We start from the raw sequence: 12,500 nt of genomic DNA on the forward strand, positions 1-12,500 counted from the left end.
ACAAAAGCCATAAATATAAAGAAAATCCCCAAAATACGATACACAAAAGAGCATAACCCAACCCTCTCTACCTCCCAGATTACGAGTGCCACAGAATGTCTTGCAATTTGCAGAAAGTTTGTTATAAGATCTTAAATGAGTACTTTGGAGATATCGTTGCAAGGGTTGGAGATGCACTCTTCCAAAAGGGACTTAATCCACTGAAGGTGATATGTACTCACTCTAAATTACCGTATTCAAAGGTGAGTAAAAGACAAAGTTTTCGAAATGAAGATTTTTGTTCAGTATTTTCTAAGTATATTCTAAGATCATGTTGTCTTTTATTGCTTATGTTTCAAGTTTTTTTTGTTATTCTTTAATTGTTATGTTTTTTGATTCGGAATTAAGTGTTGTTATTCCTAATTCTAATGTATTTCTCGTTTTTATTTTGCGATATGCTTTATTATTTCTACTTCAGGTTATTATTTCAATTTCAGGTTACTATTTATATTTCAGGTTATTATTTCAGGTCATTTTTTCTATTTCAGGTTATTTTGGTAAATTTTCTGACTAGCGTCGCATTTTTTAATACCACAATATTGACTGCCACTGATAGATTCCTTGTACTTTCTATTAAGATATAGTGGATATAATCCATGATTCTTCCCTCGATACTTCATAGTCTGGACCCAATATTATGGGAGAGCATGATGAAACTCTGGGAAATTATAGGGTATTATAGGATTTAATTGTATTGATATGTACCTTAGGCCTACTATGTATTTGTCTACTGGAAAAGGATAATGTGCAAAATGTGGTTTCTTTATAATGTGATGTGGGTTCTCACCTGCATGGCGTATTGTAGGCACAGGTTGACTCCATGCTAATGCCATGACACAAAGCAATTTTTAGCAAAAATTTTGTGTATGTGCTGTTGTTGAGGCATTTTTCGCCTACGAAATCCTAGCTCAATGACCTACCTAACCTTGCCTAACTTTGTGGTTTGTCCCCGACCCCCTTTTTCGGAGCATTTCCTGATACTTGCCTCAATGTGTTTCATGCCCTCCCCTTCTATAGGGGTTCAGATTGTGGGTTAGAGGGGGAGAATGACTGATTATATAAATTATATATGAGTAGTAGAAGGCAAAAGGAACCTGTTGGTACCAGTATCATGGTATTTAGTAATATGCTGCTGTTTGAATATTTAGTATTATTTCTTGATTATATTTTTTGTTATTGTGTATATCACGTAAGATTCAACTGTTCTTTTTTATAGTATTTTACTTTAATATTTTTCATATTTCTTATCATTCTTATTCTTTTTCTTCTGGTGAAAATCAAATACATATGTTTGGACAAGATAGATCTCATTAACCTTCTTGACAATTTATCCTCCAAGGAGGAACCAATCCAAGTTGTATTTTGTCAGAGGATATGTGGTAAAGGTTTGTTGGACTTTGCCATTGCAGAAAGGATGGGATGGAGGCGACAGCGATCACTTGACACTGTGCCACTGTGCCACTGTCACAGGAATATAATTTAGAGAGTTATAGTTTGAGAGCCATTGCACGTGTCTTTTACACTTGCCAAAGTTGTTTTTACCTTTAGGATTAAAAGTAAATTCATCATCATTATCTTTTATAAATATTTATGTCTTGTTAATCTCAGGGTCATGCGTTTATCCATCAGGAATTTCTTTTAGAATTTGGTCTTCTTTATTGTTTTTAAAATGTTCTTTTTCTATGTTTTTTTTATTTAATTAGTTTCTGTTTTAGAATATGTTTATGTGTGTGGAAGATCTTATGTACGTGTTTATTTATGGATATTCATGTGGAAACTTCCTGAACAAATGGCCAAACGAAACAAAAAAGGGAAGAGCAGGGAAGCAAAATTCCCATATGTTTCCCCAGTGCTGTTTTGTTCTCTTTGCTCTTTCACATCACTTTTTCATTTGCTCGTTCCATTTCCCCTTTTCCCCAAGGTTTCCGAGGCCCTAGCAGTGCTGGTGCAACACAACTTGGTTACGTGGGAAGAATGGCGACCGCAGACACCCGGCTATACTCTCCTCCACGACAGAATCCTCCTCATCTTGCGATTCCCGAGGTAAGGAGGAGAGCAGCGAGTTCTTGATCCTAGGTGATTTAGATGTGATTTTTTTTAAAAGAATGTATTTATATATATTGTTTTGAGTCTTGGGATGATTGTATTGTATTTCATTTGGGTGTGAGTGTGGGGGGGGGGATGTGTTTGTGTTTGTGTTTGTGTGTGTGTGTGTGTGTGTGTGTGTGTGTGTGTGTGTGTGTGTGTGTGTGTGTGTGTGTGTGTGTGTGTGTGTGTGTGTGTGTGTGTGTGTGTGTGTGTGTGTGTGTGTGTTTGTTTTGTGTCTGTGTGTGTGTCTGTGTCTATGTTTATGTTTATATTTGTTTGTGTGTCTCAGCTTCCAACAAAACACTTAATCTATATCAGTATGTATAATGAATGTTATAGTTTTTTACAATTATGTTTTATTTTGATAATGAAAAAAAAAAAAAGAGAAAAAAAAAAAGATTGAAATCCCTACAACAGTGCAGTTGCCGTTGCCATTATTATCTAGTTATTTTCGATCAATGTTATCATCTTCCCCTCCTTCTCGTTTGTGGCACAGCCTCGTTAAAATAATGCCCACCCCATACCCATTTGGTCAGGTACGTGTACCTTGTGCGAGAACAGTTCGGAGAGGAAGGGGAGATGGTCGTCGACGTCCTGCTGAAAGAGGGCCAAGCCACTGCCTCCAGCATCATCATCACGTCGTGCACCAAGCTCTACGAAGCGGCTACGGATGGTAAGGTTTTGTGGTTTTATTCAAGTTCCAACTTCGATTTTGTTTTTCCTCTAGAATGGTATGGGGATAGTGTGAAAGAAATTAACGGGATAACATAAGAGAAGTTATCACCATTCAGTCAAAGATGAATTAGGTTTACTGAAAGATTTTACGTGTCAGAACCGTCCCTGCGATATCATCTTTTAAGTCTGGATATGATGTACAGAGGTCTTGCAATGCGTTGTTTTTTTTCCTCATTTCAGAATAAACTCTCAGTCAATTACTTGGGACATGTTTAGAAAAAAAAAACAAGAAAGAGTAAAAATTCATGTGTATATTTCTTTTTTCTTTATAATGCTTGAAAAATAATACCCAAAGTTGCCAGAATTATGAATGTGATGAAATAATATTAACATTGATGTAGTCTTTGTTTACATCACTAACTAAAAAGAGGATGTTTACCGACATATACTGGAAGAGAATACTTCAAGTCACACCCATCTCTATATACCAGTGCTGTGTGAGTACACACCGAGAGTGGAACATCAGATCCCATCCCTTCTTTTGATTCCAGAAAGTGCCGTTGCCAAAGGGAACTTAGAACAGAAGCATGTAGTCGTAAGAAATCACCTGCTGAAACTGATCGAAAATGAGTTCATACAGCGATGTCCATCTCCGCAAGACCCCAAAGTCCCTGTTCCTGTTCTTTCCATCAAAGAAGATCAGCTATATAGGCAAGTTTTTCACCTCACTTCATTTGTTTCTCGTTTTTTATTGTATTTTATCTAATAACATCAGTTATTCTGTTACATGTCTTTTCTTCCTTCAATAGCACTTGAGAAATGATCAAGAGGGATTCAATTCATATTTGATATGCTGGAGATCTCTTACTTATAATTTGTGGTATTCTATTCAAGTTATCTATTTAGTTATGAATGTTTAAAACCATAGATTCATTAACATGTAGTGTGGGCGTATGATACGATAGAAATGGTATTTCCTCGAGCAGTGATACTGTAGATATTTAAGGTTAAGTTTAAATATGTAGGTATATTTTACTTCAGAATTATGTTAAACCAGTATATATTATTGATATATATTTCATATGGGCTTATTGAAGTTATGAATATGAAAGTTGAATATCCCTTCTGAGATTATTTCACTCCCAATAATATCTTATTTATTTGTTTTTGAAATTCCATTTTCTTGTGATCTTGCAGTTTACCGTCAGAGCTCCTGGATCTAAAAGCCTTACAACAAGAGATACAACTGCGTCGTGCGGGAGACACAAAGCCAGCTGTTACTCATCCTGACGCCCAGATCTACTGGAGGGTGAATTATGATAGATTTCACATTGAGTTCAGGTATTTTAGTCTTGGTGTTTAGTAATTATGGTTTATAATAGTGTTTGCCCTGTTTATGATTGAATTTTAACGTTTACTTCTATGAGCAAATAAAAAGAAAAAAAATTATTCCACGTAATCAAAACAGTCAAACCGTTTCTTGCAATTTCCAGAGACAGCGAAATCAGGAACTGTGTTGTCCGCCGTGTTGACCCCTTAGCAGGAGAGTGCTTGGGGGCTATGCTGAAGGTGTCATACACGCGCTCCGACCCCTGGGCCTCGTCCATGAATGTCGTGACGGCCTCCGAGATAAGAGATCACCTCAAAGACCTCAAGTACTTGGATCAGTATTTGAAGATCTTGGGTAGGTTCATCACCTGTCGATAGAAATTCAACAAAAGGGGAAGGGTTTGGGGGAAGAGGATGCATGTGTCTGTAGGTGAGTGAGTGGGTGAGAATAAATTGTGTGTGTGTGTGTGTGTGTGTGTGTGTGTGTGTGTGTGTGTGTGTGTGTGTGTGTGTGTGTGTGTGTGTGTGTGTGTGTGTGTGTGTGTGTGTGTGTGTACGTGTACATGTGTGTGTACATGTGTATACATGTGTGTCTGTCTGTCTGTCAGTGTCTGTCTGAGTGTCATTGTGGTCTTCCCGTTTCATGTCTAGTTTCAAATGTGTGTTATAATGAATAAAGGATATATGTAATTAATATGCAAGAAGTCGTACATTTGACTAGTATACAATCTCTAGCTTTTTTCAGTATGCACAGCATCTCTAAAATCTTTTAAGACAATCCAGAGTGATGAATACACAAGCATCCAAATCACACCCAATCCCTTTCCTTTTCCCCAGAGGACGATAGCGGTGGCTGCGTACAGAAGGTTGGCGATGCAGGCGGAGGTCAGTACAGGCTGAACATGGCAAACGCCTACGAGACCATGACGCACGCCCTCATTGACAATATCGTGCAAGAGAGATTTGGCTCCAAAGCAGCGCGCGTATTTAGGTAAACTTGTCATCTTTCTTTCCATGTTATGTTCACGTACATTGCTAGGACACTTCGGTTTTAAGGCCATTTTTGTTTAAGGGTTTAAGGGTTTCTGTTCCAGGTGTGCCTACATGGGTTGACACTGGGAAGTAGTGATATGAGAGAATAGGTTAGAGAATATTTATTTTATTTTGGATTTTGAGTTGTATTAGATAGTTGCTGTAGCATTTTAATGTAAGGTCACATGATATTATTCATGGCAGCATATTGTAAAAACTTGTGGAAATTTCATTTTTGTTATTTATTGCTTTCATTTTTGTTATGGATAGGTAAAGAGCGATAGATACATATTTTTGAAATATTAGAACAACTGTGCCTTGTCTTTTGTGATAAAGTTTATAAACATGCCTCCCACTGTACTATTTGTAGCCCACTTGTTGCCCTTATTATCCCTTCCCTCCTTCCATCCTCTCTCCTCTTTTACTATCCTTTCCCACCCCCTTCTCCCTCTCCTCTTCAATCCACTCCATCTTTTTCTTTCCTCCCCCACCCCTTCTTACCTGCCCGTCTCGCCTTCCAGGCTAATCCGCAAACACCGCATGATGGAGCAAGACCAGATCGGGGAAATCAGCATGATCGGGAAGAAGGAGGCCAACCTGCTCTCGTACCGACTGCTGCACGACAACTTCCTGCGCATCCACGAACAGCGCAAGACCCTGGCCCCGTCCCCTGCAAACAAGATTATATATCTGTTCCACGTCGATATGAATTCGGTGAGAAGATTTTTGTTTTTTGTTTTTGTGTGTGAGTAGGTTTTAGGTGCTGTATGTGTGCTTGTGGGTGTGAGTGTTGGTGTATGTGTGTGGTGTGTGTGTGTGTTGATGTGTGTGTGTGTTGGTGTGCGTGAGTGTTGGTGTGTGTGAGTGTTGGTGTGTGTGAGTGTTGGTGTGTGTGAGTGTTGGTGTGTGTGTGTGTTGGTGTGTGTGTGTGTTGATGTGTGTGTGTGTTGGTGTGCATGAGTGTTGGTGTGTGTGAGTGTTGGTGTGTGTGTGTGTTGGTGTGTGTGTGTGTTGATGTGTGTGTGTGTTGGTGTGTGTGTGTGTGTTGATGTGTGTGTGTTGGTGTTGATGTGTGTGTGTGGTGTGGTGTGTGTGTGTGTGTGTGTGTGTGTGTGTGTGTGTGTGTGTGTGTGTGTGTGTGTGTGTGTGTGTGTGTGTGTGTGTGTGTGTGTGTGTGTGTGTGTGTGTGTGTGTGTGTGTGTGTGTGTGTGTGTGTGTGTGTGTGTGTGTGTGTGTGTGTGTGTGTGTGTGTGTGTGTGTGTGTGTGTTGTGTGTGTGTGTTGTGTGTGTGTGTTGTGTGTGTGTGTGTGTGTGTGTGTGTGTGTGTGTGTGTGTGTGTGTGTGTGTGTGTGTGTGTGTGTGTGTGTGTGTGTGTGTGTGTGTGTGTGTGTGTGTGTGTGTGTGTGTGTGTGTGTGTGTGTGTGTGTGTTGATATGTGTGTGTGTGTGTGTGCGTGTGCGTGTGCGTGTGCGTGTGCGTGTGCGTGTGCGTGTGCGTGTGCGTGTGTGTGTACGCATGTGTGTGTGAGCGTGGGTATGTGTATGTGGAATTGGGTGATTGAGTTGTTGGTTGGTGTATGTGGAAAAAATGTGTGTACAGTAAGTTTGCATCGACAGTTATGTGTACTGTATATGTGTGCGTTTCTGCATATAGATGTAGATAACAGTTTCTTTCAATTTGTGTTTTGCAAATCAATTTATCTATATTTTCTTCTGAACATATCAAAGAATGATCACAGAGTCCCTTTCAATCTCTCCCTCTTTCTCCCCCACAAACACACACGTTCTCACACCGTCACACATGCTCGTTATCCATGTTACCTCATTACCTATTTGCAGGTGGTGCGCATGATTCTGGAGTGTTGCTACAAGGGACTCTACAACCTCATGGTCCAGAGGGAGATGCGGTCCAACGACAACCGCAGGCTGTTGGAAAAGCGGACCAGAGTGGACACCATTGTCGAGAACCTGAAGCAGTCGGGAGGCTCAGAGGAACAGATTCAGGAGGTACGGGTATTTTGTTTTGTTTTTGTTGTTTTTTTCTTTTGGTGGTGGTGGTAGGGTTGGTAGTAGTAGTAGTAGTGGTTGTGGTGGTAGTGGTTGAAGCAGCATTTCTTGTGTTTGCTTGACTGGAAAGAAATCCAGATGCAGAGTTTGGTCTTGCAGAAACCAAGATTTTTTTTTCATCGAGTGTCCCTTTATCATAACACATTCATGCTTGCAGATGAAGGCAGAGAAAGTGTATTAAAAAAAAAAAAATTAATAAATAATAAATTACAACATCATGATATTAGTGATGACAAAATATTTGAAGTTCTGGTATAAAGGTGTTAGTAGTGTAATTGCACTGTACTTTACAGGCTTTATCACCTTCACCATTTTTAAAAGTATATAACATAACAGAAGACAATTTATATCCTTATAATAAAGTAAAAAGAACATATATTTGATAAGAATGTCCTATCTAGAAAAACTGGCTAAAGATATGTTTTTTCTTAAATTTTTTCCCTTTTTCATTTTAAATAACCAAACCACTTTTTTCTTTCATTTTAGATAACCAAACCACTTTTTTCTTTCATTTTAGATAACCAAACCACTTCCCATTAAAACAACAATTATGAAGAATTTATATTCTCCAACTCTATCAACAGCCCTATTCCTCAATCGTTTCACATCTCTCACTCTTCCCCGTAGGTTGAGGAGATGGTAACGCCAAGCGAACGAAGTCTGGTGGAACAAGTCCTCGCCACGCAAGACAAACTCTTCGACGCCGAGACGGGACTGGACGACACGATATTCATCTTGCAAATGTTCTTGTATTATCAGATGCAAAAAGACTGAGAAGAAAAGATCAAAAAAAGAGAAGGTAGACAGTTGGAGAAACAATTTTGTTTTGTATGCTTGTTAAGTTTTTTTTTTTGTGTGTGAAGTTGTGTATATTTTATGTTTTTAATAAATATCAATTATTTTTTTGAAATTTTTTCACCTTTTCTTCCTCTCTTTCATATATTTGCTAAAATTGTAAGTGAATTTCTCTGTAAAAAAATATTTCAAGTGGTTTTGCTTTGACTTGTTATTATCCCATTGCGTACGGGTGTCATGACATGCATGATGGAACTGATTAGGCCCAAGAGACGTACATGACGCGACATCGGGATCTGCTCACAGTTGAAGTTAGGTCATTAGACACCCCTTTGGCAATGGGTTAAGTAATTATTTCTAATGACAAAGTAATATATTTTGCCACCTCTAAATAAAAAAAAAGGGGAACCAAGAGAGAAATTACCCAATTTTTCTGCTCCCTCAACCAGCTAACTAATGCCACATTATTCAGCTGGTTGTGGTTTCTTAACCCTTCTGCAGTGGGCTTTTATGGGGAGTCTGATCCCTTTTGCATTCCATTTTTATTTTCAAAGCTAGTTATTCTTCAGGTGTGAAACCAAATCATTTTGCTAATATATCATATGTAAGACTCTAATGGTATAATATGTCTAGAAAATAATAGAAAACATCTCATGATACCTAACCCAGGCTGAACAAATTAAAATTTGTACATACTACAATGCAAGGCAAAACTTTATGACGTGATAGGAAATCACTTGTGTTGGAAATATTATAATGATGTCATATCACATCATAGGTCCTAAATTGGTAAAGGTATCATGAAAATAACCCAAACTGACCATAAAATAATTGTATCTTATAGATTGTTTTTTTCCCAAATATTGTGTGGATTTTTTGCAATTTGAGATGTTTAAGAATGTCCAAAACAGTCTTAAATGAACAGACAACATGAATACACATAGCATTGAAAAATTAAGAATCTTTAGTTTGTATTCATCCCTTTTTCCTCTTTCCTATGCAATCTAATTGTTACACCTTCCAGCAATGAATGACAAAATCTAGATAAAATAATTGTGAAGTTTTGAAATTTCAAATTACTTTAAAATCTTGGAGAAAAAAAATATCACTTCTTTGGTGGGGAATTTAATCTTCATCCAAAGTCATTTCAAATCTCATTAACCATCATGTACTTATATCAAGGTGATAGTTTTCATGGATGAAAACTAATACAAAAAGTGACGTATTATTAGGAAGTTGTTCAAGTAGGTGCACTTGTCCTCAAATCTTTTATATTCCAAATCAGACATTTCCATACACAAGAAAGGTATATGAGGGAAAAAAAAAGCAAACAAACATCGAGTTACATTTTCCCCCCAAACTTCATGTATTTTTTAAAGTAGGACACAAAGGCAGGTCACAATAAGTCAAACTTATTCAGTATTTTTAAATTTTATTAAGTTCTTAGTATCAGGAGTTTTAATTCAGTTACAAAATTTACCATTCCAGTTTTTATTTCCAACTGGAACTCATGGTTAACATTATAAAAACATGTAACTGTCTCCTTATTTTTTTATCACAAATATAAAGTGTAACAAATAACATTTCCAGAAGACAGTGAGTGAGCAAAAAAATTAAATCACAGGGAAAGATAAGATGATAATAAGAAGAAAGAAAATGAGACAAACAAAAAGCTTCCCGTGACTATAAATGTGCCGCAGAAATGTGAGAACAACATAAAGCTAGCATATCCTTTCCCTTTTATCAAATATATTTCTTATCATTTTTTTTTCCTTTTCTCTCTCTCTCTCTCCCTCTCTCTCTCTCTCTTCCTAATCCTCAAGCTTCATATCTTCCTTGTTCCGAGTTGATACAAGTGATTTAAGTAACGAAGAAGAAGCGTCGATTATTGGCAAGTGAGGAAGAAGAAATAAATGCTAGCAACAATCTAACCAAAGAAAGGAGAAAGAGAAAACGAACAAGAATAATCTCATAACACTACTCATAACCTCATTACATCAGCACACATTTCCTAAATTGAGTTAGGAAAAATAATAGAGGAGTGGGGAGGGGGTCGGGGTTAAGGGGTGGAACTAAAGCTTAAAAAAAAAAAGAGGAAATAAGGAGAACAAATTTAAAGCTCGTCGTGCCCCAGATGCGACGTCACAAAGGTAACCATGTCGTCTAGGGACCGGTCACCCGTGTACTCGCTGATCTGTTCCCCGCCCTTATACAGGAACAAGGTTGGGAAGCCGTTTACCTGCAGAAAGAGGAAGGAAGTCAGTATTTATATATTTTTTAATAAAAATGTTCAACAAATTTCTTTTCGATATCAATTCTTGTCATTCCCCCCCCAAAAAAAAAAAAAAAAAAAAAAAAAAAATTAGAATTACCAAAAATAGAAAAGTAAAAATTACAGAAATAAATGATGTAGGCAATTCTAAAAGAACAAATAAAAGGAAGGTTTGATCACTTGACATATTGAAACAAATTAAACTTAAAGGAACTAATGATATAAAATTATTAAAAATAGAAAAAAAAAAAAAAAGTATGAAAACAAAAAATATGAAATAAATTGCTATTAATGCACTACCTTTTGCTGGCTACACAGTCCTCTGTTAACTTCCTGTGTGCAGTCAACCTTAGCAATTTTGACCTTATCATGGCCCACAAACTTGCGACCCAGCTCCTCGTATGTGGGGGCCATTCGTTTGCAGTGTCCGCACCTGTGAATAAATGAATTTAAAAGATGGAAAAATACCAGCAGGAAACAATACGTACAAAATCATTGACGAATACTGCTTACCATATACAAGAATGAAATTATTCACTAACATTTTGGTTTGGAAAAAAATTTACTATGCAAAGTTTTAACTGTTCTTTTGTTGGTGTGATAAGGTATAGAATTTACCAACATTATATTGGTTTCAACTCTGACATGTGGTATTTGACAATGTATAACCTTGAGATTAAAAACTCACAAGAAATTATTCTGCTCTGCATAACAGTTGGGCAACACTCACATGCAGATTCACTGCTCAATGCACCCATAATATTAATCAAGGTAATAATACTTGTACACACAGCACTGGTCCCACAAGATTAAAAATGTACCAAAGTAAGAATACCTACCACGGGGCAAAGAACTTGACAAAGGTGTAGCCCTGCTCGATGGCATTCTCAAAGTTCTCCGAAGTGAGTACAACAACCGGGGAGCGAGGCTCATCTGCGCCTTCCTCCTCCTTCTGCTGTTGCGATCCTGCTTCATCTCCTAGCATCTTTGCCACGAAGCTTTTGAAGTCGCCATGGCTACGGTCACCAGAATATTTCTCCATCTACAATTTTTGGATGAAAAGTTGCAGTTCAGTGATGTGCTAGTTAATAAATTGATAAAAAATTAATTATAGGTCTTTTACTTTCACACACAACATACATTCATGAAAATAACTAAACTTAAAACAAACTTACTTACTGAAATGTATCCCTAATGCGAACAAATTGTTGATCTGCCATCCTGACTACTAACTTATTAAATTACAATGAGGATTAACATCACAATCAGATGGATAAGCCACACCCACTTCATAGAAGAGTTGATCTTTTCCCCACGTTTACTCAAAATTATTAAGCTCTCAGTCATTAGCCTCTGATACTTTCTATTACAGCTGAAGACTGGCATTGAAATCAAAATTAGAATATCGATCACGATACTTTCCCCAAGTTCTTCCAATACAGGCGATCAAGACCACTGCAAAGAGAACGATGGCAACAACACAAGGATGCGATAATGAAACAGTGCAAAACTCTATTCCTCTCTATCACCAACAGGATACATTACCTTCTTTCCATCCACAATCCAGAGAAGAGTCGGGTAGCCTTTGACCTCGTACTCGGTGCAAATCTCGCGGTACTTTGTGCAGTCCAGCTTTCCGATGGTCACGGACTTGTCATGCTCGAAGGTCTTGGCCAGAATGTCCCAAGTTGGGGCAAGTCTCTGTGGGGACAAAAAAAAAAAAGTGTCACTATCATTAACTTTTAAAAATTTCTTATACATACTCAAAAAGGTAGTGACTGTAAAATTGACTGTCTAGAATCAAATAAAAATCATAACTTTAATAAAATTTGAGAAGTATCACACCTAGACAACACGAAGTCCATAAACATGGTGAAGCCCCTTCCTTACCTGGCAGTGGCCACACCACGGAGCATAGAACTTGATGAAGTGGTTACCCTTGGCCACCACGGTCTTGAAGGTGGTGTCTGTGAACTCTACAAGACCTGTGAGGGCATCTGGGACTGCCGCTTGCTCATCCTGATTAGCATTGAAGGGGACGCAAAAAGAATCATATATCACGATAAGGATTTGCTGTACTTTTAACAATTTCTGTGTAGAACAATGACTTTATATGCTTTTTCATCTCCACTAGATAAAATAGTTAATAATTCATGTGTGCATCTTAAATAATAGAGAGAGAGAGAAAGAAAGAAAGAAAGAAA

The 12,500-nt window shown here is 37.6% G+C and overlaps 2 protein-coding genes across 2 annotated transcripts in view; one reads left to right on the top strand and one right to left on the bottom strand.

Annotated features, from left to right (window-relative positions):
* Positions 1–62: 62 nt before the first annotated feature.
* On the top strand, positions 63–8,130 carry LOC122245891 (DNA-directed RNA polymerase III subunit RPC3-like). Its single transcript, XM_086553315.1, has 10 exons — positions 63–242; positions 1,961–2,082; positions 2,664–2,800; positions 3,354–3,513; positions 4,000–4,143; positions 4,296–4,486; positions 4,969–5,122; positions 5,685–5,877; positions 7,002–7,169; positions 7,857–8,130. Exons 1-10 carry the CDS (start codon positions 96–98, stop codon positions 8,001–8,003), a joined length of 1,563 nt encoding a protein of 520 aa, XP_086409441.1. The 5' UTR covers positions 63–95; the 3' UTR covers positions 8,004–8,130.
* Positions 8,131–9,439: 1,309 nt separating this feature from the next.
* Positions 9,440–12,500, bottom strand: part of prtp (thioredoxin domain-containing protein pretaporter) — a 5,918-nt gene continuing 2,857 nt past the window's right edge. Inside the window, exons 4-8 of the mRNA XM_043004008.2 lie at positions 12,187–12,315; positions 11,842–11,997; positions 11,136–11,338; positions 10,597–10,729; positions 9,440–10,263 (exon numbers count right to left, since the gene is read on the bottom strand). Coding sequence (XP_042859942.2) covers positions 10,138–10,263; positions 10,597–10,729; positions 11,136–11,338; positions 11,842–11,997; positions 12,187–12,315 — 747 coding nt within the window. The 3' untranslated portion in view covers positions 9,440–10,137. The remainder of the gene's footprint in view (positions 10,264–10,596; positions 10,730–11,135; positions 11,339–11,841; positions 11,998–12,186; positions 12,316–12,500) is intronic.

Source organism: Penaeus japonicus, unplaced genomic scaffold (assembly GCF_977035675.1).
Source record: "Penaeus japonicus unplaced genomic scaffold, GWHDUDI00000001_assembly GWHDUDI00000028, whole genome shotgun sequence".
Taxonomy (NCBI): domain Eukaryota; kingdom Metazoa; phylum Arthropoda; class Malacostraca; order Decapoda; family Penaeidae; genus Penaeus; species Penaeus japonicus.

What these genes read in the sequence shown, in the direction of transcription:
- LOC122245891 (XM_086553315.1), top strand. Translation starts at nt 96, where the DNA reads ATGTCTTGCAATTTGCAGAAAGTTTGTTATAAGATCTTAAATGAGTAC. An exon ending in CTCATCTTGCGATTCCCGAG is followed by an intron (nt 2,083 to 2,663) that starts GTAAGGAGGAGA and finishes CCATTTGGTCAG; the next exon opens with GTACGTGTACCTTGTGCGAG. An exon ending in CAGAGGAACAGATTCAGGAG is followed by an intron (nt 7,170 to 7,856) that starts GTACGGGTATTT and finishes TCTTCCCCGTAG; the next exon opens with GTTGAGGAGATGGTAACGCC.